This window comes from Carettochelys insculpta, chromosome 12, assembly GCF_033958435.1.
Source record: "Carettochelys insculpta isolate YL-2023 chromosome 12, ASM3395843v1, whole genome shotgun sequence".
Classification (NCBI taxonomy): Eukaryota; Metazoa; Chordata; order Testudines; family Carettochelyidae; genus Carettochelys; species Carettochelys insculpta.
In genome coordinates, this window is record NC_134148.1 from 19,146,067 (window position 1) to 19,171,320 (window position 25,254).

The 25,254-nt window shown below is 41.1% G+C and overlaps 1 protein-coding gene across 4 annotated transcripts in view; it reads left to right on the forward strand.

The window, feature by feature from the left end:
• ZNF280D (zinc finger protein 280D) overlaps positions 1–25,254 on the forward strand; it is a 115,041-nt gene that overhangs the window by 57,914 nt on the left and 31,873 nt on the right. For all 4 annotated transcript variants that reach the window (XR_012647231.1, XM_075007343.1, XM_075007340.1 and 1 more), the window contains 9 exons: positions 1,016–1,183; positions 2,878–2,987; positions 12,114–12,343; positions 18,978–19,135; positions 19,861–19,961; positions 20,064–20,210; positions 20,901–21,035; positions 22,849–23,102; positions 24,948–25,088. Coding sequence is in view for 3 of the 4 variants with exons in the window: in XM_075007343.1 (XP_074863444.1) it covers positions 1,016–1,183; positions 2,878–2,987; positions 12,114–12,343; positions 18,978–19,135; positions 19,861–19,961; positions 20,064–20,210; positions 20,901–21,035; positions 22,849–23,102; positions 24,948–25,088 (1,444 nt within the window). In the remaining variant the exon portion in view is untranslated. The remainder of the gene's footprint in view (positions 1–1,015; positions 1,184–2,877; positions 2,988–12,113; positions 12,344–18,977; positions 19,136–19,860; positions 19,962–20,063; positions 20,211–20,900; positions 21,036–22,848; positions 23,103–24,947; positions 25,089–25,254) is intronic.

The window sequence follows — 25,254 nt, forward strand, 5'->3', positions numbered from 1 at the left end:
TGGCCACGACCTATTTTCTGTTCTCACCCTGCAGGCGCACTTCAGGGGTGGTTTTAGTGTTGATCCAGTCTTCATTAGAGACAATAGCAGTCTGAAAGCCAGGGTCCAATTTATTGTAGTTCACAGTAGTCCTCACGAACTGTCCTGGTAGCTGCTATATGGGGATTCTGCAGCCAGACCTGTTTCCTGGTTTTACCACTGCATTGTGTGAGTGATATTGGATGACTTCAGTGTGCAGGGGGGGATCTTCCAATGCCAGATATGGTGTTTTTAGGGCAAGTTGGCACCGGGAAAAAAAAAGACTCACAACTTTTCTAATGGAGATAATGAAGCCTTTCATCTACACCTATTTGAAAGTTTCTTTTAATATTTACCATTTTGTAGAATATTAACAAACTGTTGTTTCTAATACACTTCCAACCTTTTGGAAGCAATTCTTTTTCCTTCAAAGGGCAAGTGAGAGTTACCTTCCAAAGGGAGTACCATTTTCTGGCAATTAAATAGAACACAACTTTCATTTTATATGAGATCTTGTATGCAAACTGAATCTCAGACATTTTGTACAAGTAAGTAGCATACATAAACTAAAACAGAATGCTGAGTAACAGGATGAGGCAAGGGAAAAGACGATGAAATGAAAGAGATTCTGTTGAGGGAAAGAATGAAAAGACGCTGCCAAATGGTATGCATTGCGTGATTAATGCTATAGACATCTCTGGTTTGACACACAAAGTAGCCTGTGATAGATGAAGAAGGATCAGAAAGACCATGCCCCCAAATAAATCAGAGAGCTGTGATCTGTTTTCTTACTTGTTCACACCACATTAACTTCAAATTATTTATGGGTGACTCAACTAAACGTTGTTTTCCTTACTCGTAAATGACTTACTCTGTAAAGGAGATTTTAATAACTATTATTTGTTTAGTTTTGTGTGTCCATTAAAAAGTTGTTGTCAGTGAGAGGTTAGTAATATTCTATGAAAAAATTGAGGTTGTTTAATTTAAACCACTATAGGTCTGAATGAGAGTGGTTTTGTGTCTAAGCGTCCAGCTACTTCTGAAGCCAACAGTGTTACTCCAAAAAAGACCAAGCCTAATGAGGTTGGTTCTGGAAGCAATTCAGCTGTGTCACCTTCAGTTAAATCTCCAACAGTAACACCATCACAAAATGTTTCTTCAAAAGGTAGGGTAGATTAAATGGTGCATCTGTTAAATGCATTTATCTGTTCCATGGAAAAAGCTAGCGCTAATGTAATCTTAGAGTTGAACAATCAGTGTTCAGAGGTTAAGGCAGAGTTAAACCAACAGCTCTGCCTGCCCTTTGTGCATATGCCTTCTCTTTTTACATGAGAACGTATTTTTTTCTAGTACCCTGCAGTACACACTGGATTCTTACAAACGTTACGGTGTATGTAGTCTTAAGACTTGGCTTGTTTTGATTCTCACTGATATCAGTAAAGCAAGCCAAAATAAAGTTACTTGATTCAACAGTCGTGAAAATATGAATGTTCAGAATTCAGTGTCCCAGAGTTAATAACATTACCTTAGAATCTGTATATTAAAATACAGAATAGCAAAAAGTACCTTTTGTAGTTTAATAATGAATCCTGAGTGCAAAATTTGCTGTTTGAACCCACTACAGGAGCAATCTCCTCCCAGAAGAAAAAAAATCCTCCTTTTATAGAAATTTTGTTCATTTTTAGGTTGAAATAGCTTCCTTTTTTGGTGCTCTGGTAGGCCTCTCTCCCCCTACAAGAGGAGAGGAAATTTAGCTGGTTTAGACTTGAATATTCATTGAAACAATCCAGCAAAACATACGTGAGTTCATGAAACATTCCAGTTTCCAATTCTTCACTTTTTGTCTCATGCTCCATGCTCCCCCCTACAAATTTTCTATTGAAAGGTGTTGCCCAGTTCTCATTATAAGGTGGTGTGTTGACAGATGTGACTTAGTCTAATAGATTATAGTTGACATCAAATAGCTCATATGTATTCTTTTTAAAAAACCTATCTCCTGTTTTTATTCCTCCTTTTGTCTAGACTGGTTACCCAGCTAGGACTGTATGCAAGAGGGAGAACTTCATCTACAGAGGTAGCTGGCTCTGATTTTGACAGGTTCAAGAGAGCTTAAGCCCAGATATAAGCAATATTCAGTAAAGATAAGCTATGCCAACGTTTTGAATGCAAACTGATTAGCAGGTGGCAAATTATTTTTATGTTAATAAGAGAAAACACTATTCTCTCATGAATGGAGGTCTAGGTGCCTGAGAGATCTTTTTATTCTCCATGGAACTCAGACATCTGAGGTCAGAATGAATGATTCAGGTATAAGGCAACCACTAGGCATGGAGAAAAATACTCTCATTGCTAAAAGCCAGGTCGTGGAACTCCCTTCTAGAATTGGTCAGACTAAATCCTTTCCTGTTGATACTGAGATCATGGTGTAAAATATGTACGTTCCTCCAAGAATTGATGCTCTCAGATGAAAACATGAAGTCTAAATGCTGTGCTATGCCCCAGAATAATGGAAATATAAAATAAACATTCTTAATGTCAGGGCTTTTGTGCTCTTATAATCACTGCACTACTGCTGTATAAGGATCTATGATAGGCAGATGAACTATCTCTTATCTTTTCCATTCTTAAGAGTATATGGACATACAATAATATTGTATTCAAGTTGTCACCAAAATTTTTGAAAAAAAGGGCAGTTATAATCGCAGAATTCATTCTTTAATTACAACCACCACTGCCATTTGACCTGTAAGAGACTTCATTTTAAACTGTATTTTGCTGGATTTCTAAGAAGTTTTGATATAAGTGCTCTTGTGATGGATTGTGAATTTGGAGTCCTAATGCAAACTTTTCATTTTACAGGTACTCATACTACATCAAGCAATGTTAAAAATGGAGCACCATTTCCACGAGCTTGTCCAAAATGCAATATTCACTTCAATCTTATGGATCCTTTAAAAAATCACATGAAGGTAAAAGGTTTTTATAGTTGTAAAAAGTAATTACAGACATTTTGGGATTAAGCAAAGCTGTAAAATGGGGATCACATTTTTATTACTGATTGCAGATAATCTGTATTCCATATGTTTTCACCATGGCCTCAGATCTCTGAGGTGGTGAAATTTTTTCACACCTATGAACAAAGAAGAACGTGAAAGGAATTAGCAGAGTAAGATTAATTTTCACCTGTTTTTCATTGTTCCTTTTTCTTTAGAAAGTTGCACTTTCACTTAGTCATGTGTAAATAAAAATCCTATAGGCATGTGTAGATCCATTCTGTGAGGGTCTTAGCACCTCATGTATAGTGTTGATGATCTGTTAACTCACACCACCAGAGTTCAGACTCATTAAGTATTGAACCATAAATGCCTTCAAATTACTGTTTGTGCAGGCAAAATATGACCTCTGTCATGGGCCACTAACAGTGCAAAAAATAGAAAAACGTTTATGAAAAGAGAGAAGATTACTCTCTTCCTCTCCTCCTGTCAGTGAAAAATCAAAATATAATTAAGAAATGTATAGATACTCAGTTGCATCTTTTTGCTGTTGATCCATTAGTGATCATTGTTAGAGAAAAGTTATGTTCATTTTGAAAATTTGGTGCTGAAATATACTTTTTAATAAAGTAGGTTTGTTTGATTTTATTAATGTACAAATTTTATGAATAGAATTCATCTTTCTTTCTAGAGTGATGTCCCCATGGGTGCTCCACCATAGGTGTCAGGCCCTATTCCAGCACTGCAGATTGGAGATTTTGATAGCTGTAGTCAGCCAGACCACGCATGCGTGGTTCGTGTCTCAGTCCATTCACACCCTTTTTGTCACGTGTGTGATCTGGTTCAAGCCAGTTCCTGTGAACTGGCTGTAGATGGAGCAAATGGTTTTCCTCTCCTCAGAGATATTTTTCCTCTTAAATACTTATTATATAGCTCTCCAGATAGTTAATTAGTTAGTTAAAGTGTTAATCATTCATCTTTAGGAAAAAAAAAAGCGATGTTTATACTTCACTAACTACCAAAGTAGAACAATGGTTCCCCTTTTGTGTTAAGATGTTCTTGAACATGCAACTGCGACGGTTTAAAAAAAAAATTGGAAGAGGAAAAATAATAGAAGACTTGTCTCACAAGTTGCCTGCTTCCACTGGCTTCAAAAAGTGTAACTCCTGCTCTGAGGCAATGCTGGCCTCCGATGGCCACTCTTCATGTGTTCATTGTTTGGGTGAACCATGTGTTCCTCAGAAGTGCCCTCACTGTTCATAACTTATGGTGAGATGCTGACAGGACAGAGAAATGCAGCTTCAAATTATTTTGTTTGATAAAGCCCTGCAGCCAATGGAATCGCTAACGGGTTCAGACAGTCCTACTGCCCTGAAACAAAGAGCCTCGTCACTGGGCTTGCTCCCTTCACAAAAGATGAAAGCATTTTCCACTAGGTCCCTGCTGTCCTTTTACCAGCACCGCCTACCCTGCTACTTGAAATCTGAGGCTTTTGGCACTGTCCCTTCTTGGTCGAAGGTGATGATGGCAATGAAGAAAGAGTAAAAAGCTGGCACTCCCTGTGTTGACGGCATGGGGCCAATTGCAAAAGAAAGTAACCTCAGCAATGCCCACAGTATCCTAGCTGTTGGTACCAAATACTTGAGCACCGATACCGACTACCTTGGCACTGACATTGTCTGCACCGGCGCCAAGCATCTCAGCACCGAAGATCTATATAGCACTGCAGGTCTCTGCACCGAGTGTGTTGCTTAGTCCTTCAGCACCAAAAAAGCAACCTCCATACCCAAGAAGCACCGCAGCCCTACATTTGATTCGCAGTCACCAGTGTTCTCTATGGCACTGTTGCCCTCGCACTTGCCTCAGGTGCCACAGTTACCTGTTTTGCCCTCCGCTGCTGTAGGTCAGCCTGGTTCCCCACCTTCGCCTTATCTACCACCATCACCTCCCTTCCTGGAGGAACCAGAACTGGGGTATTATCATTCCAGGCACATCTCTCTGTCACCTCCACCTTATTCCAGGACCTTGTGCAGGCATTCTTACCATCCCGTATTGCCTCGAGCGTGACATTGGCATGACTACATATGTCATTACTCATCACAACCTTCCTCACCAGACAGACTGTATCATCACTATGATGACCTCATCTGTGATGATCTCATCACTATCATTCCTGCAGACCAAGATCTTCTGAATGGTCACCATACCCATGCAGCTCTCTGCAGGAATTTCCCCCTCCATACTTGCCTCTGGACCATCCTCCCGTCTCCAAACCTCAACCTTTATCATCTGAGGGCCCACATTCTGAGTTTGAGGAGACACCAATATTGAATCTGGAAGGTGCCACGTTGGATAAGTCTCCAATGGATGTTTCCTTTTCTTCCCCAGATGAGGTGATCATTCTGGGCAACGTATCTCCCCCGGACAATCTAAGACAATTTCAGGAGCTTTCTAAAAGGGTTGCTTCAAGCCAAGAGGGCCAACCTACTCAAGTGCATGAGAAGCAACATTTTTGCATCTGCCACGCTTTTACTTCAAATGGCGAGTTATGTGGCACACCTCCTGTAACCATGATTTTGACAGTTACACTAAAGTGATTACTCTTCTGGACCATCTTCCAGACTTTAAAAAGCCCGTACTCAAGGCGATTGTCCAGGAGGGATATGCATCTTCTAGAATGGGCCCCCAAGTAGCTTTAGATGTCGTGGATACCATCGCTAGGTCCTCAGGAATGGTGGTTGTGATGTGCAGAGCTTCCTGGTTACAAATGGCAGAAGTTCCCAGGGATCTGCAGAATAAAGTGGAGGATTTGCTCTTTCAAGTTAAAACTCTGTAGAAAAGATGGATAAAGTCCTCCATTTGTGTAAGGACTCCTGTACTATCCTCTCTACCCTGGGTATGTACACACCACTGTACTGCCCCGATGCTACCCACCATACCAAGGAGGTGCCATCAATGGGATGGTGGTATGACTACCCATTTGCCAGACAACGATGTCAGTCTCAAAAGTGGGGTTTTGGCCAATTCCGATCTCAACAGAGACCCCGGAGATGCTGAAGCCAGTCTGTCTGTAACCAGTCTCAACCAGACAATAAGCAGCAGATTTGAGTCCTTGGTCAAGAGCCACAATACCTCCGCCTTTGTCTCGAATGCCTCTCTGTCATCACCCATCTTCCATCACAGACTCAGACCCTTCTTTGACCAATGCTCAATGATCACATCAGGTCGATGGGTTTTAAAGATAATTACATTGGATTATGCTATCCCCTTCCTTTCTGTTCCACCAACCACCCCGCACATCCCATCCCTCTTTAGGCATCCCCATCACAAAACTTACTTGAAAAGCGAGGTTGGTCATCTCCTTGTAGTTGGTGCTGTGGAGAGGGTACCATTCCAAGTTCAGGGGAAGAGGGTTTTATTTTTACTACTTCCTTACCCAGAAGAAAACAGGTGGATGGTGACCCATACTAGATTTTCTAAACTTAAATCTTTATTTCCAGAGACAGCAACCCTTGTCCCCGTCCCACCCCATAATTCCTTCTCTAGACAAAGGTGACTGGTTTGTGATCCTTGATCTTCAGGATGCCTATTTTCGTATTACTATTCACTGTGCCCATAGGAGATTCCTGTAATTTACCGTAGGTGGGGACTGTTTTCAGTATGGGGGTCTACCTTTCAGACTTCTAACTGCCCAGGCGTATTTTCCAAAACCCTGGTGGTAGTAGCTGCACACCTACGTCGAAAGGGAGTTGTAATTTTCCCTTACCCAGACAATTGTTTGCTAAAAGGCCATTTGCCAGTGGAAATGCTCACCATTATAAATATCACCAGACAAACCTTCTACTCTTCAGAGCTTCTCATGAATGAACAAAAAATCTACTCTTGAGCCCACACAGCCTTTGGAATTCATTGGTGCTTGACTGGATGCTACTACAGTGAAAGCCTGCCTACCTCTCCAATGGTTTTAGGCTATTCAGCACTTAATTGAGATCATTATTCACAGCCCAACAGTCAAAATAATTACGTACTTGCAGTTTCTGGGGCACATGGCAACTTTGATGTATGTAGTTTGACACACCAGATAATGCTTCCGTTGTATTTAACATTGTCTAGCCACGGTTTATACCCCCACCACAGAATAAAACGCCACCATCCTGTGTTCCAGATTCCTTCTGATGGTGGACAAATCAAGGGAACCTACTATTGGATGTGCCCTTTCATCAACCACAGCCTTCACACATCATAATGACAGACGCCTCTCTATGAGGATGGGGAGCCCATCGGGACAGAGGCTTGGTTCAAGGTCACCAATGGTCACCTTGAGAGATATCCCTGCATATAAATCTTCTGGAACTTAGAGCGGTTTTCAGTGCTTGCAGGCGATTCCACACACACATCCACAGAACAACAGTAAGAATATGCACAGGCAACATCGCCACTTTGTATTACATCAGTCGGTAAGGCGGAGCATGATCCTGCTCTCTTTGTACGGAAGCGGTTTGTCTCTGGAACTGGTGCATTCAAAATAACATCACCTTGGTAGCATTTTACCTTTCTGGAATCAACAGCTTTACAGCTGATTACCTCAGCAGACATTTTGCACCAGATCATGAGTGGGAGTTGCACGGTGATATCCTTCACCACATCTTTTGACATTGGGCATACCCCCACATAGATCTCTTTGCAATCTATCACCGCAAGAAATGCCACCAGAATTGTTCCAGTGTTGGAGTGGCCCCTGGCTTGCTGGGCGATGTGTTCATCTTCAGTTGAAGAGGACCACTCCTGTATGTCTTTTTTTCCTACAGTACTCAAGGTTCTACAAAAAGTCAAGATGGAAGGGGCCACAGTGGTATTGGTAGGGCCTGCATGGGCTTGTCAGCCTTGGTTTCCATTTCTTCAGAGGATGTCATCTTACCCTCCATACCCACTTCCTGATCTAGCAGATCTCTTAACCCAGAATCAGGGAACCTTATTGCACTCTCAGCCTCATACACTTGACCTCATGGCGTGGTTCCTCCATTGATTAAGTGCATCCGAGGACCTCTGTTCTGCTCAAACAAAGAGGTATAGATTTATAGTAAAAGAGATACGTGTCCTGGTGTTCCTGGCAACAAACCAACCCAAACACAGCTCCTCTGAACGCAATCCTCAACTATGTCTTGCACCTGCAACAAACTGGTCTAGCATTAGCATCATTGAAAGTACATCTTGCGGCACTTACAGCCTTTCAACATTCCATTGATGGCACCTCCTTGTTTGTCCATCATCTTACAAAACGTTTTCTCAAGGGACTTGCGAACCTTTTCCCCTCTTGGAGGCCTGTTCCCCCACCATGGAGCTTGGGCTCGGTACTTTCAGTACCGGCCGGAACATGCTTTGAACCAATGCCCACTGTTTCTCTCTAAATGTTAATCCTAAAATCCATTTTCTTGCTATAACATCTGCTCGAGGGGTTAGTGAAATAGCTGCCCTGATGATGGTTCCACCATACATTGTTTTTAACAAGGAAGTAGTGGTACTACGGTTCCATCTGGCCTTCATCCCCAAGGTCTTGTCCGACTTCTGTGTTAATGAGCCAGTTGTGTTTTCTCCTTTTATCTGAAACCACATGCTTCAATGAAAGAAGCAGCACTTCATTCTCTAGACATCCATAGAGCATTGGCTTTCTATATAGACAGAACTAAGTCATTACCCAAAATGGACCCCTGATTGTCTCAGTCGCCAATTGGTCCAGAGGTGAACCATTATCTTAATGAATTGCGAAGCTCATTGCCTGTACATTGCGCTACTTGCAGTGGCCCGTGCCACTCCCAACTCAACCAAAAGATCATTCTGTAAGAGCAATGGCTACATTGACAGCATTGCTGAAAGTGTCTCCCTCCAAGACATTTGCTGAGCAGCAGTGTGGTCTTCCTGTGATACCTTCCCAAAGCATTACGCAATCCGATGTCATTTAACCACGAACGCATCCTTAGCAATGGCAGTATTGTCATCTACTTCATGTAACTTCGGGACATTTCTTCCAATCTCAGGGTACTGCTGTACAGTCACCTACAGTGAAGCACCCACGGGGACATCACTCAAAGAAGAAAGAGAAGTTACTCACCTTGGTGCGGTAACGATTGTTCTTTGAGATGTGTATCCCTGTGAGTGCTCCACTACCTGCCTTCCTCCTGCTCTGGAGTTTTTCTTCCATCTTTCGGATTTTGGGGCAGATTTGAGGAACTGGCTTGATCTGGACAGTACGTGTGACAAAAAGTGTGCAAATGGAGTGAGACGCCAACCGCGTATGTGCAGTCTGTCTGACTATGGCTATCAAAATCTCCAATCTGTGGCGCTGGGATGGGGCTGGACACCTACAGTGGAGCACCCACGGGGGAACACATCTTGAAGAGCAATTGTTACCACACCAATGTAACTTCACTTCAGTTAACCCTGCTGGCATGCGTCAGGGATTGTCATTTCACCTATAACAGGAAATTATCTTTTCATAAACTGGGGTTAAATGTGCAGCAAAGCATTTTATTTAGCTAAAGGAAGAGTTGTCCTTTGAAGATTCCAACTTTGTTTTGTGGGACAGTAATCTGAGGAACTTGAAAGTGCTTTCTAAATATTATTCTTGAGCTATGTTCCCTGTAAGTTGTGTGGCTGCACAGCTGCCTATTTAGTGTCATGCAGGCCAGAGACCTGCGGCAGCCAGGAGATGGCCTAAAGAAGCCTGCCCGCCAGCCTGCTGTGACTGCTGGGTCCTGTCCTAGTCCTTTCCCAAGGATTCCCAACTCCTAACTTGGATTCTGAAGTGACAGCCCAGCCCCAGTCCTGCCATGTGGGTCCGAGCCCTGGTCCCAGTCCCCATCTGTCTGTAGCCCTTATCTGGACATGGAGAAAAAGCTAGGAGGAATCCCCTCTCATCACAGTAACTCCAGAGCACCCTCCTTTACCCCAAATCACTCCTGAACTAGGCCCCACCCAAGAGCCTTTATCCTCAGTGGGAGCCTGAATATCACATCACAGTAGTGCAGTAGCCATCATTAGCCCTACAATATAATATATAGAAAAGCCATGCAGATGTTCTACATTATAAATTCAGACTAATATATTTCTGAGAGTGTATTTTAACAAATGCATGGGAAAAAATCTCACTAAGGAGTAAAGAAAGTGGATACTATGAATTTTCATCACAATTACAAAAGGAAAAGTCAGTTCCCAACTTTTAGTGAGATAATCTGTTTTTTAATTACAGTCACAACTCAGGATACCTCAAGTACCTAAATGCTTGTTTATTTGAAAATCAGGTGGTACACATCAGTACCTCAATTGTCATGTTTTTACCAAATTACTTCCCTATTTTATGATCTAGAAATAATATTTCCTTTGGAGTATGAAATATCTTAAATATTGTCTTGACTTGTCTCTACTAATGGTGATTTATAAAAAAGAATCAAATCACAATCCAAAAGTTTTTGGGGAGAAAGTTTCTTCAACTTTTAAGAGCACATACCTTCCCCACCACCCAAAATTTAAAAAAAAACAAAAAAAAAAACGAAAACCAAGACTAATATGAACCCTCTTTGGAGAAAATCTACTTTCTGCTATATCCCAAAAGTCATTGAACAGTGAAAATGGTACATATTAATGATACCCTGTGTACAATTAACACACACTAATTTTTCCTTCATTTGTAATATAGTACTCCTCAGAGCATTGTGTTTCAAAAAATTAAAAATTCTGAGCACAATACTTCAAAATTTTGTAATATCAATAAATAAATGCAGAGGCATGGCAGTGGGGAGCACAGGCCACTGGCTGCATGAAAGTTATGAGATCACCCTGCAAACCCCTCGCCTCCAGGACACAGACTCAGCAGTGAGGATTCATCCATTCCTGACACAGCATAAAGCTTGGGCCTTACCCGGAAACACCCTGGGGCCTATGGAGCAATAGGGGGTTATGGATGTACCAGGTGAGACTTGGCTCTAGGTAGGGGAGGTCCAGATGAATGGAGTTGGGACTTAGGGAAAAGCTCCCCATATAGTGACCCCTTTCCTGGAGCTGGGGAATGATGGAGGCAGGAAGCAGGAGAGGATACTTAGCTTCATGCAGATGGGGAAGGTTTCTAGGAGTGGGTCTGACACAGCGTAGGCCACTCCTTATAGGGGAGGAGGGAGTCCTGCCCTACCCCACAACAACTAGCAGCTGATCCCAGCTCAGGGTAAGAGTCACTAGTTGGGGTGTCCCCTATGCTGAGGCAGTTTACTCCTCTGCCAACTGTCCTGGGTGCTGAAACAATGTACCTGCACTGCTCAGGAGTGGTTCATGACTTTTTTTTGCAGATTCCATTTACTTTCCTATCACAAAGTCTTTTTTCTACAGGGGTGCAAAGAAGTCTTCAGGGAACATGAACTCAGTGCATATATACAGTGGTGCAGAATTTCCCAAAGCCTAAAACATTAAGTTGTGTAATATTTCTATTGGATGCATGAACATTATGTTCTCCTATCAGAGGCTACATGACTTTCTCTATTCTGATTTCATTCATGGGCCTGGGAAAGAATCTTAATGTATTTACTATCAGTTATCTGTTCTAGCCAATTATCAAATTAATGTTTAGCATGTCAGCAGTATTAATAACAAAATGTACAGCTCTTCATAGTGTCAAACAGCTCATGTTTACAAATATTTTGTTTACAGAGTAGCTGGTTTACTCATCTTAAATTTAACATTAGGAGGGAGAATAATTTCTTAGTGAAATGAAGTTTGGACACATTTGAATTGTGCTATATCCTTTGTAATAGTTTTCAGTGATGTATAAACATATATTTATTTGGTCTTATATTAACATGAATGATGAAGAATCCCTTTGGTATTTTAAAATACTCAATCTTTAGTTACCTAAATCTTATCCATATGTGTTTTTGTTTTTTCAACAACACAAGAGCAGATGCCATCCAGACTAGACACAGGTGCAAGAGCAATGTCAGCATGCCCCAAAGTAATGGAAATATGAATGCAGCGGGTATAACTTTTCTTTGCAGATTTTAAAAGAATTTTCATAGCGTTTTAGTGCAATGTGGTAACTTAGACTTGTCTCTTTTTCAGTATTGTTGTCCAGATATGGTAAATAACTTCTTTCCAGGAATGGCCAAAACAGAGTGTTCAAGTTCACCAACTAAGGCTTCTGAATCTGAGAAAGGAAAATTGATCATGTTAGTTAATGACTTTTATTATGGAAAGCACGAAGGTGATGTGCAGCGGGTACAGCAGGAACAGAAGACTCATACAACTTTTAAGTGCTTCAGCTGTTTGAAGGTTCTTAAGAATAATATAAGGTATCTAAACATTCACTTCTGTACCTGCTAGATACTACACATTAATATAAAAAAAACAAAAATAAAAACCATGCCATCACAATTGTACCTGGCATGTAAAGATACATTTTGTGTTTTTTTGGCTTAACTTGAAAATTAATGTTATAAAGTTACTTCAGCAAGGGTAGCGATAATTTTTTGATGGAGAGCTATTCCAAGATTTTGGTAAGGGGTCAAGGGCCACACTTTCCTATGATTGAGGTAGTGCATGGTCTGGGACAGTAGTTGGATATAAGAGGGAACTCTGGGTAGGGAAATGAGTATATAAAGGTGCATGAGGTCTTGAGGAAGCTTGGGTGAAGGAGAACATTGTGACCTGGGGCAAGAGAATAGGTGCAGGAGGGGATGCAGGGTCTTAAAAGTGGTTTAGGTGTAGGAGAGGATTGTAACCTAGGGGAGGAGGTGAAGAGGATTTGGGTTGTGATTTGGAGCCAGGGGTAGAAGAAGAGGGCAAAGGGTTTGGGTTGTGACTGAAGACAGGGAATAGGTGTTGCAAGATGGGGTGAAGGGTCTGGGTTCAGGAGAGGACTGTGACCTGGGGCAGGGACATAAGGTGTGATGCAAGGTGTCAGAGGTAGACTCTGGCCAGAAGGTGTTTACTGTTGGTGGTTTTGCACCAGCAGCCCAGCAGGACTTTTGGGCAGGCTCCCTGCCTGCCATGCCCCTACATATCATGCAAAGTGGTCAGCTGCTGAGGCAAATGTGTTTATCTCTGCACAGTGCACCCTTTGGAGACAATGGAGAGGTGGGTCAGCTGGTTTTTGTATGGTGCATGGATCCACAAGCACAGCCTGGGCAGCCCCCATGAGATGGTGCTGTTGGCAGGAGTAGTGCACAGAGATTTTCCCCTTACCTCAAGATGCACACAGCACAGAAACATATGCACTAGCCCTAGGCCTCTGGCTGCTTAGAGCAGTGTAGGGTGGTGGCAGGCAGGGAGCCTGCCTGAGAGTCCCACTAAGCTGCCAGGACATTGGTGGCCCAGAGTGTCATGGTGGGTTGGATCCAGCCCATGGGTCACATTTTCCGCACCCTGTATTACAGTGTAAAATAAAACTTAATACATTTTCCACTACGTGTATGCATATAACTTAAATTTTATACAAATTAGAATGGCTAATTTTAATCCCTCCAGGATGTAGAATATTGTACATTTTAATGGGTCTGGTTGTAGTAGTGGAAGTGGAAAAAGCAACACATTAACTTTTTTACAATCTGCTATCCAGATTGATGACATTAACAGTACATTTCAGTATAATTCCTTTAGGAGTCTCTGATGAGTAATGGGGTGGTGGTGTAACCAGTATAAAAACTGTTCTTTTGATGGAATAACTTTATTTTCAGATGCAACAAAAAGCTTTCATAAGCTGTTTCCATAGGTAGGCCAGTTTGTATCACAGTTGCTTTGGCACTTAAGGTTGTAGCTCTTTTTCGTAAAATGCCTGCAAGGGAAGCTGATATAGCAGAATGTAAAACTGAAAAATGGACTGGGCCTTCAAAGGGCACAGTCTGCAAGTTTAAAATGAACGGGCTTGTGATAACATTAAACCTGTATCGTTAAATAAGACAAAAGGTTCTTATAATTGCAGGCATTAAAAATACTATTACACACGCTTAAAAACTAAGTCACAAATAAAATGACTAGTAATTTATCTTGTAAGCAGCTGGAAAATGCTGTATGCTGTCAGACCTTCAAAGGATTTGCTATCTGATTTGATAGTTGCTGTTGGCTGTTGCATTTCCTTCCTTTCATTTATCTTTAAAAACTGTAAACAGTATTTGATGTGGGTTGAAGAAAGCTGTTTTGTCTTTTTCTGTGCGTAATAGTTTTACTATAAAAAATAGAACCTCCCTTTTAGGTCATTTTGGAAATAGTCTATAAGCAGCAATATTTCATATAATAATTTCATTTTTAAATAACAGTTAATTTACCATTTTTAATTGATACTTTGTTTAGCTGCTTTACACAATTTGACTTAACTGATGATAAAATATTATAGTAGATTATTTTCTTTTAAGTGAACATACTGAGTCTCTTCCAAGGATATGCTAATCAGTGTATTCCTCTTCTTGGGTTTTGTGCTTCTAGCATGAGACAGTCTGGAATTCCCTTATCCCTCAAAGTTATTTGATCTGCAGAGGTACTGGCAGCTATGTCCTCTAATCACCAATATTCAGGCCTCTCTAGAATCTTCCTACTCATCAGTCCAATGAAGCAAGCCAAGTATTCTCTCACTGGTGATTCACTTCTATTGCTGTGTGCCACTCTCTTTATTATATCCTGATTGATGTTAAAATCAGAAGCTGCTAATATACGCTCTTGGTGACTCTGTCCTGTAATTTTTCATTATTCCTTATTAAATGTTACATTTTAATAATTGGTCTGATTTCTATGACCCTAGTGGTAGAACACCATCATGCCCTCTTGCTATTTGTATTTTAATTGTCCAGGTATGAAGAGTCCATAAAGTGCTCCCTTGACATTGACTCTCTCGATGGTCAAATATGCATCTAGTTTCCTGAAGTTGTGTAGCTTAAGAACCACAAACCGTCACTTTCTGTAGACTCTAGTGGTCATAATGTCAGATAACTTTAAAGTTGTGCCCTGGCTACTCTCCTATAGGATCTATTGAATTGGTGCTTGAGAGATTTGCTTAAACTATCTTTTCTTTGTCAGTTTGTGGATGGGCTGTTGGTACAAAGAGAATCTGTTTCACACCATGCTGGTGCCATCATCAAATGTGTGGGTCCCCCACATCCACGGGCAAGCTTTTGCAATAGTTAACTGTTCTCACTGTAAAAATTTTCACTTTATAATTTAATCAGGATTTTTCTCTCTTAAGTTTCCAGCCATGTGATCTTGTTATGCCTGTACGTGCTAGATTAAAGAGCACTGTAGTGCCAGAAATCTTGTCTCAATCCATGTTGTTATAGACCCGGGGTCTGCAGCTTGCAGCTCTGGAGCCACAAGTGGCTCTTTAAGGACTTCTTTGTGGCTCCCAATGCTATAATTGCAAAGTAAAAAAAAAATCCTCCTGGTTATTTTCAATAAGCGGTGAATGTCTGAAAGCCCAAAAATGAACAACTTATATCTAAATAACAAACAATATGTAATCTTGAAACTTTGGATACTTCCCCCTACTGCCCTCCAGAGAGAGAGAAGGTTTGGTAGTGAAAGTCAGGAAGAGAGTGGTGTACACACACGTGCGCTCTCGCGCATAAAGTTTGAGGAAATAGAATATTCAAGAAGTTTGTGAACATCTTGCAGTAAGTATGTATCGCATTACAAATCATTGTGTGTGCACAGTTCTTAAAATATGGGTTACAAAATGTATGGTTTGATGCAATTTATTAAGAACCATCTCGTATTCACATGCATTGCAGCTATTGAATTATTGAATTTTTTACTGAATTGTTAAAAATGGCTCTTCTTGCTGTTTTGGTTGCTGACCCTTGTTGTTGACTATGGTCAAGTCATCTGTTAACCTTTTTTTGGATAAATTATGTATATTAAGTGTCATTCATCTCTTACTATAATGCAGGTTTTCCAAACATGAAATTGTTCTTGTAGCTTTTTTCTGAGCCCTCTCCATCTTGTCAACATCCATTTTCAATCATCGACCACAGCTGGATGCAGAATTTCTGTAATGGTTTCATTCAAGTATTATCCAGTAGTAATACCACCTCCCCATTTGTATCTAGTATTCCCATACTTGCATATCCAAGGATCTTGCTAGTGGTCTTACTAACCACACACTGAGAATAGTCACAGAGCAGTAACTGTGATAGTCTGTATCTGCGCAAAACAAAAAAACAGTCACTTTAAAGAATAACAGAATGATTTATTAGGTGATGGGCTTTTGTGGGGCAGACCACGATCTGTTTCCAGATCTGAAGAATAAGTCTGCCCCACAAAAGCTCAACACCTAATAAATTATTTTGTTAGGATTTAAAGTGCTACATGACTGCTTTTTTGTTTTGTGATCACACGAAGAGTTCATGTTCAGTTAATTACATTATGATACTCTTTTGGTGATAAGCTTTCCAAAATACAGTCCTGCTACCTGTAAATTCATAAACATGATCTTGCATTTGGCTGTATTAAAATACTGGATGTTTAAGTGAGACACCTTGTAAAGTGATCTAGATCATGCTGTTCTTGCAGTTATTTACCACTTGTCCAGTTTGTGTATCATCTGCACAATTCATGCCTAGTGACTCGCTAGTCTCATCAGCATGCTTCTTATAGGAAGTCTTCTACTGTAGAGTTTTGTAGATGCCCATGATACCAAATTCAGTCCATTGTGGCCAATTCCAATGGCCATTGTGGCTATTGGATTTAAAAATTGGTAAATTTCACATTTTCAGCTGTTTAAACCTGAAATTGCACTGTATTGTAACCCTGGGATTTATTTGCTTCACATCAGTAGATTAGTGTCTTTGAAGTGGAGACTATCCCTTGTTCAAATTTGGGAAAGTATCTGATATATCATTATATGGAATGTTGAAGTTGTGTTGGTCTCAGGGTGTTAGAGCCACAAGGGGGGCTGAGGTAGTATATTTTACTGGAGTACCTTCTGTTGGTGAGAGGGACAGGTCTTCAAGCTAACATAAAGCTCTTTTGAAGGTCACCATCTGGCCTCCATAAAGTAAACCCTTGATTTAATGGATTAATAATGGGGAATGGGTGTCCATTAATGCCAAAAGTCAGTTAAATCCAAATCTGCAGGATTGGAGACACCTTGCAAGGCACACTAGGGAATGCTCCATCTGAGACCTGGTAGAAATGTGGCCGGCTTGAGAGCGGGAGCTTGTCAGTGGGCTCTTTGTGCTGTTTACAGAGTAGAGCCTCTGGGCTTGCCTTTCATGAGCCGCTCATCAACCACCCAAGGCCATGCACTCCCACAGAAACTAAATTTCCCTGGAGTGGGCATGCCTCGGCTCAGGGCTCTAGCTGGCTGGCACGCCTACCCTGCAGGGAGGAGGCGGAGCACTCTTCCTTACCCTTAGCCACAGTGGCGGCCCCTGCGTCGGCCTTGGTGGCTCTTTTAAGTCACCAGCATTTATGTGGGGGGGAAGCAGGCTGCTGGCAGATAGCGTCCATTATTTCGAAGCCCATTAAATCGAGGGATTACTAAACTTCAGGGTGAAGAAGAGTTGTGAGTAACTTGAAGTTATGTTTCTTTTACCAACAAAATTTGGTCCAACAAAAGATAATATTGTACCTATCTTGTCTCCCTGACATATCATTGGCATGACAGAGGGTCTGCAACCAAAATAGCTAAAAGAGCCATTTTTCCAAACTTGGTTACAAAACAAGTATTTCAAGAGCTGCAGTGCATGTGAATACAGTACAGCCCTTAAAAAATGTCAAACTGTACTTTTTGTAACCCCTGTTTAAAGAATGGCACACACACAATGATTTGTATCAGTTAGAAAGTTTGTTACTTTGACCACTGGGTTGGAGAGCAAATGAGGACAAGGAAAATGCTGCACGTGGAGATAGGCTCTTCAGCAGGAAGGCGCAATGTTCACGTGAAGCCTCCACACTGAGGAGGAACTGAGCAGCAAGTTGCCTGCAGGTGGCACTCAGTGTCACACACGCTCTGCTGTCCCCACTTGGCATCACAGGAACTGACACTGCTGCTGGTTTGAGGCAGCCCGAGTTCCCATGCTCCAAGGAGCAGCGGCACATGGACACAGCAGCTGCTGTGTGAGACACCAGGTGCCAGCTCTCTGCCTGCTCATCAGGCAGCAGCAGCATGTCCTGTCCTTCCTGCCCTGTGCTCTGCCGGTGGAGCGGGGAGGCCACCTGAGGCAAGCTCTGTGGCCAGGCCTAGGCTGGAGAGGCATTTGTTGCCTGCAGTACAGGCAAGCAAAGGGGCCAATACCCCCCTATCCCCCTGTGCTGATTCCGCCTTCCCCTCCCCTCTCAGCCCCCAGATCTGCTGACCTGCACTGGGCAGAGGGGGTGAGGGACTGAGGGAGCTGGCCAGAGCCAGCTGACATGGAAGACCAAGATGGGTAGAGGAGGCAGGATGTAGAACTGCCTCCTCTAGCTCCCGCTTCCGGGGCCAGATTCTCTCCTCTCCCCCAGGGCCTGAATGGAGTCATTGCAGTTCCAGACGCTGCTGTCACTGACTCCTCTGAGACTCCCTGCCCTGCTGCTGCTGAAACTGTAGAACTAAATTCATTTGGTTTAACGGCTGGCAGAACTCCTTAATGAGCCACATTTGGCTCTGGAGTGGCCGTTCCTGACCCCTGGGCATGACGATAAACATAATACTATACGACATAATACTAATATGACATAATACTATAGATTCTCGGTTTTGCAGGGTATATTTGAGACAGTAATGCATTTTTAATTTAACCAAAGATATCCTGAATCATAATCTGTTGAAAGATGTTTTTGTATCTTCCATTTATCATATTTTAGACAATTCAGAAGTCACAGGAATTAAGTCTCATGACAGTTCACTTTAAAAATTCTCATTCTGCTGTGTTTTCAAGCCTTCACTTTGTGCTTCATGTCAAATTTGTCTTTTTTTTTTGTTTAAACTTAGCTTGTGCACCTGTTCACTATCTTTAATAGGTTTATGAACCACATGAAACACCACTTAGAGCTTGAGAAGCAGAGCAGTGAAAGTTGGGAAAGCCACACCACCTGCCAGCACTGTTATCGTCAGTTTCCCACACCCTTCCAGCTGCAGTGCCACATTGAAAGTACACACACTCCTTATGAGTCATCTAGTAAGTTTGTTCGCTTTGTGTTTAATCATTGTGTTTTTACAGTTTTAGCTATTTGTTGATTTGTAACTTGCAAATAAAGATGAGGGAAACAAATGTTTTTTTTTTGTTTGTTTTTCTGAAGGGGAAAACAAGTTGAGGGGTTAGAGCAGGCATGGGCAAACTATGAGCCTTGGGCGGAATGCAGCCTGTCACTATCCTCTGCACCACCAGTTTCCCATGGCCCAGCAGGACCTTTGGGGAGGCTCAAAGCAGCCAGCTTCTGGGGCCAATGTGTGCAGCATAGGCTGTTGGCAGGAGCAGGGAAAGATCTCGATGTGCTGCCCCTGCCCCAACACACTCCTCACAGCTCCTACTATCCAGGTTTGATAAGATTGGGCTCTCCATTGCCAGAATTCTTGTATTTTAAAAGATCATTCATCACACCAGGAAATTCTGACTATAAACTCTTTAAGCAAATTTCTGAAACAAAATAAATCTTCCATTTATCTCATCTTTATATTTAATGCTTTTACCTGGATAAATTTCATTGTAGTATAAACAACAAGAAGTGCTTTGGCACCTTCTAAACTGCAGATTTTCTTTTTTTTGGAGCATAAGCTTTCGTAAGCAAAGACCCACTTGATTAAATTCATGCAATTTAGTATATACACTGCAATTTAAACTTGCACAATAAACTATTTAAAAATCTACGGAATACGTTTTGACTGGTTTTTTTTCTTTTTCAGCTATTTGTAAAATCTGTGAATTATCCTTTGAAACAGAACAAGTTCTTTTGCAACATATGAAGGATAATCATAAGCCAGGTGAAATGCCATATGTTTGCCAGGTACCACAGTATTTTATTTAAAACACCCATTCTTTTTAGAAAATTTTCAAAGAGAAAGTCAACATAAGATGTCAGAAGGTTAAATTATACTTTTATTTCTAGGTATGCTGTTACAGATCATCAGCTTTTTCAGATGTAGAAACCCATTTTAGAACTGTACATGAAAACACAAAACATTTGCTTTGTCCGTTTTGCCTCAAAGTTATTAAAATTGGAGCACCTTACATGCATCATTATATGAGGCATCAGGTAAGCAGTGATTCACTTTTTTTCTCTTGATGTACAGCTCTGACTGAAAAAGCAAAATTTAACAAAGTAATATGCAATGTACATCTTCTTCCATACAAATAACTTAACTGGTCGTGTGACCACTGAGAGGGAGAGAAGTTTTTTTAAAATACTGGAAGTAGATGTACTAATAAGGAAAATATTTACTGGATAAAGCATTGGGCCATTTCTTTTGAATTCTCTTGAACTATTGGATTTTATTGGTAGATGTTCCGGTATAAGAAATTTTTTGTGTAACTCTCATTAGTACCTATTAAAAAACCTTTCCATGTTCCTTGAAAGAATACAGTTGTCATTTATTTGCATAGGTATGTCATATTGACAAGCCCTGTTCCTCTAGAAATTGACAAAACACCCACTGACTCTCGTGGAACCAAATGTAGGGTTATAAAGTAGTTCTTTTTTTTTTTGTAATGTAATTGAATCAGTAATTTAGATGCTACTTGGTACATAAGTGCTTTATATATTTGTAAAGCAGTGTACACATTTTCGCTTTCTGATTTGTTTATGTATTATTATGGGTTTTAGGATTTTAAGAGTGATTTGTAAAAAATAAGATTTAGATCTACATTGGTTGAGACATGCTAGGATGGCAGTTTCAGTTCATCAGAAAATTTCTGCTTACTGGAAAATGTCTTCCATTTTTAAAAGAAAAAGGGAATATACCGTTGTACTAAGTGCAGATTGCAATTTTTGACATGCAAAGAAAAAATGGATCACAAGACTCAGCACCACCGGACATTCAGGAAACCTAAGCAGCTAGAGGGATTGCCTCCTGGAACTAAAGTAAGTTTACTTTGGATAAAAGAGAAAAGAAGGAAATAAAAAGCTACCTAAGCAGAGAAATGGTGAAAGTCTACTTAGAAAGGAAGCGATGGGTGGACCAAATTTTAGGTGGGAAATACAATACTTACAAGATAGGAAAGGAGAGAACCTTCCCTGCTCAAAGTAATCACTTTTACATGCTCCCTAAAAGCAGATTTAATTCTGTCCTTCCCCATCTACCTAATTTATACAGGTGTGTACTTCCCCTATACGTGTCTGTGCACCCCAACACTATTGATAATAGCTCCACTACCACTTTTTAGCCAGAATTTATCCTGCTTTCCTGAGCTACAAGTTGTAGTTTTCCTTCTCTTCTCCTCTCACTTCCTTGAAAAAAAGCAAGGGGTTCAGCATATTCGCTATTGAGAGGGTATAATCATTGGCTGAGCACATTTGACATTCTCTGTCTATAGAGCCGTGTTTGGGAGGAACAATAACCAGAATGAGGGCAAAAGTTGCTGCTCCCTAGTTAGCACTCTGTCCTGAGCACTAGGAGATATGTTCTCCCTTCAGACATGGGTCTGGAGATGAAGAGATCTCTTCTTGTGTGTTGAGTGAACTGTGCTGTTCGTCAGCATGTGGAACATCTCACCTGATTGTCCTTCCTGAAGAAAAATGAGTGACAAGAAGCCAGTCAGCACGGGATTTCCCTGTAAACTAGTTCCCCACCACCACCCAAAGATGTCAATATAGCACATTTTGACTCTCACTGACACAGCCTCAGAGTGCCCTGTGCTGGCCTTTTCCTGTCTGTTACCTGCCTTCTGTTAGTGTCTCTACCACTTGTCAGACTTTGTGTCCTTCTTAGCCCCTGGTGCCCCTTCCTTCACGGTACTGCCCTACAACAGTTGTCCCCACATTGTGTGGTTCTTGCACTCTTAGGGAAGAAGAACTCACTATATGCACCTTGCCTCAGTGACCTACCACCAGTTGTCTGCTAGCCCCTGCCTCAAACTGCAATCTGAAATGGCTTCTCATCATTGGCAGGTGCGTGTGGACCTGCTGCCTGCCTTTTCCTCCCATGGCTACCTCCCATAGCCCTAGTACCCCTCAGGCTTTGAAAACAAGGGCTCAGCCTGGTGGTTTGCTTGGTCAGAGCTCTCCAACACTGCTCTATCTTCAATACCCTCTCTAGCTTCCCAGGTGGCCAGGTCCTTTCCATTCCATAGCTGGATGCTAGAGTGAGCTCCCCATCTTGCAGGAACCCTCCTTATAGGCCTTAGCCAAGCCCTGCTTAGCTATGTTTAGTCCTCTTATGGTTGGGTCGCAGCCCAGCCTTCACCCAGGGCTGTTTTAACCTATTATGGACCAGTGTGGGGCAACCGCTGTGTCAAAATGTCTAAGATGTTTTGAGATCCATTGTCCTATCAGGAAAAACCTATGTATGTGACACGTTTATGAAGTAACTGCTGTGTTGAAAACTGACCAGTTTGACTGCTCTGTTATTTCAGTCCCCATAGAAAGACTCATAATTGTGGTAGCTGCTCCACAAATTTTAAGATTTTTTTAAGTAAACCCTCAGGTCAATCTTCTGTGGTAGTACTCTCAATTATCCAAAGATCTAATTGGTTTAAGTCTCAGCAATAGTTTCTCTCCTTATTTACTCAAAACTTTCTGCTGTCTCCTACTGAATGCCCCCTTTTTTTCTGAAAATCAGAATACTATATAGGGTATAGCCTCTGTTCTGTATCATATTTTTCAACATCTATCTTACTAAATAGGTGTAATTAATTTGAATGTTATAAAAAGTACCTGTATTGTTTTATGTTTCTAGGTTACTATTCGAGCTTCTGTTGGACCTCTTCAGTCTTCAACATCTGTTACATCTTTGAGCACAAGCACCTCTACGTTTCAGTTATCTCCCAAAACTAAAAATACAAACACTAAAAATCACAACAAATCTAATGCAAATAAATCAAAACTAAAATCTTCAGCTGTGCAGAAGAAGCAAAACACTTTTGTGAAGAGCAACAGCAGCAGCAGCAAAAAAAAAAGAAAAGTTGCCAATACAGCATTGCATAATCTAAGGTAAAATCTTTCCATTCATGCTGTTCTAAAAAGTATTTTGGACATAACAAAAAGTAGTTAAAGATCAGTTCATGAAAATAAAGCTTATTGTAAGCAGGCGATTTGTGACATGGTTGAATTTGGAAGGAAGAGCAAGTTCATTAGAAATGCCATTAGTATCTTGAAATTTGCATACTGTGGCAAGGAGCCCCTTTGTCTGGCTTGGGTTCCTTGCTTCTGCCCCTGACTATAAGATCTAGGCTGCAGCTACCTCTACTGTTCTGGTTGGTTGGCTGGTCTTCTCTCCTCCTCCTAGTCCCTGTTCAGGTTCTTGGCTCAGCTGTGGGGAGGGGAGCCCAGCCAATTCTCCCTCCCCAGCTCCCTACCCGCATAGTCTCCACTCCTTATTTGCTTTTGCCTTCTCCTTTCCTCCATCACAATTGGTCTCCAAGCTCCTGCTCCTCTCTCACTCTCCTGATCCCTGCTTGACAGAGCTGCTTTTAAGGCTGCAGGCAGTCAAATCAGCTGGCTCTTGTTAGCTGATTGCAGATTGCTCTCACTTGTGTTGCAGCACAAGCTGGTTCCCTAGCTCAGGCTGCGAGACTGAGCTACCTTTTCCCCCATCCAACCCGGGTCTGCTGGCCTCCCTGCTACAATACCAATATTTGATACTCTTCTTATCTTTATTCTTCCCTGTGTGATTTGTTTTGTTAGCAACAGACTTCCTGGCAATGGAAGAGCAGAATAGATGATGTGCAAACTACTGATTTTCCTGCAAAATGTAGACTTTTTACTGGCTCACTGTACAAAATCACATTTTGTTGAAATATTGAATCAAGAGAGTCTATTAAAGATAACATGCAAAAGAAAACAAAGCTGTACTGTACTTGTGTTCCTTTTATCTTCTTTATAAAGTTACAAAGAAGTCATTTGTTGTCAGGTTTTTAAGGTTTTGTTTTTCCTGTTTGTTTTTAAAAGTAGAAATTCAAGTCTTGTCTGTCCTAGAGGGCACTACAGTGACTGGAGAGGTAGTGAAACTGTTCCAGAAGAGTTGAGAGGGAAAGCTAAGCTATTCAGAAGTGAAAGGATCTTTAGTTTTTTAAACAACTGTTTAATGTCAATCAATAGCATTTTGGATGCAGAGTGCCTTTGTTAAATATTAACAATCTACCTCTTAAATTAAGGTACTGTACCTCACAATAAATATGCTTCAGGGCATCCAGCGGAGCCTTCAACAAAATTTAGGGAGCACTAGACTTAATTCTTCCTTCATTTAATTTTTCTGTGAAGTTTGTGGTGTATTTTGGAGATGGTGGGTGGTTTGGGAATGCATCAGGGAACAGATCCCCCATCCTTTCCTACACTGCTTAGTGAAGCAAAAGCAGGCAAATAACTCATTTTAAAATCCTTTGCAGATAACCTTTGAGTAAGTTCTAAGATCATAATGACTCTAGTTAGCAGAAAAATATGCTCTTGTGTGTGGTTTTTAAGAAGTATGAGTAAATATGAATGAACACAGTGCGTAGTATATAGGCTCTGCCATGACCAGTTAATATTTTTAAAAAGTGTTAAACTGTCCACGTTACATACTAAGTGGTATTTCAAATATATCCCCTAAACCACCCCCCAACTCATGCATATGATAAAGTGGGTCTTTGCCCACGAAAGCTTATGCTCCAAAATATCTGTTAGTCTGTAAGATGCCACAGGACTTCTTGTCGTGTTTGAAATTATGTTAGTCAACACATTGATTAGAAAAACCACTTTTTCCTAGTCAAACCAATGCTGTTGTGGCTTTAAAATAAGATATTTGTGCTGATAATGTATTAACACTAACAGTATTTGGTGAATTGGTTTTACCATTAGGTATCGTTTGGGAGTTCATAAATGCATTGAATGTTACTCAGAAATAAAGGATTTTGCAAGTCACTTTCCAGCATACGTCCATTGCAGCTTGTGCAGATACAATACTAGCTGTAGCAACGCCTATGTGAATCATATGATGAGGTGAGAACACTGAATTTTTATAACATCATCATTATAAAATATAGGTTTAAAAATATAAAATTATGTTAGCTGTTGATGTGAGCTGTATCTTGTATTTGTTTCATAGGACTGAAGGAAAGCTAGGCTTCAATTTTCAAAGCAGTGTTAATGACAGAAGTGTGGCTAA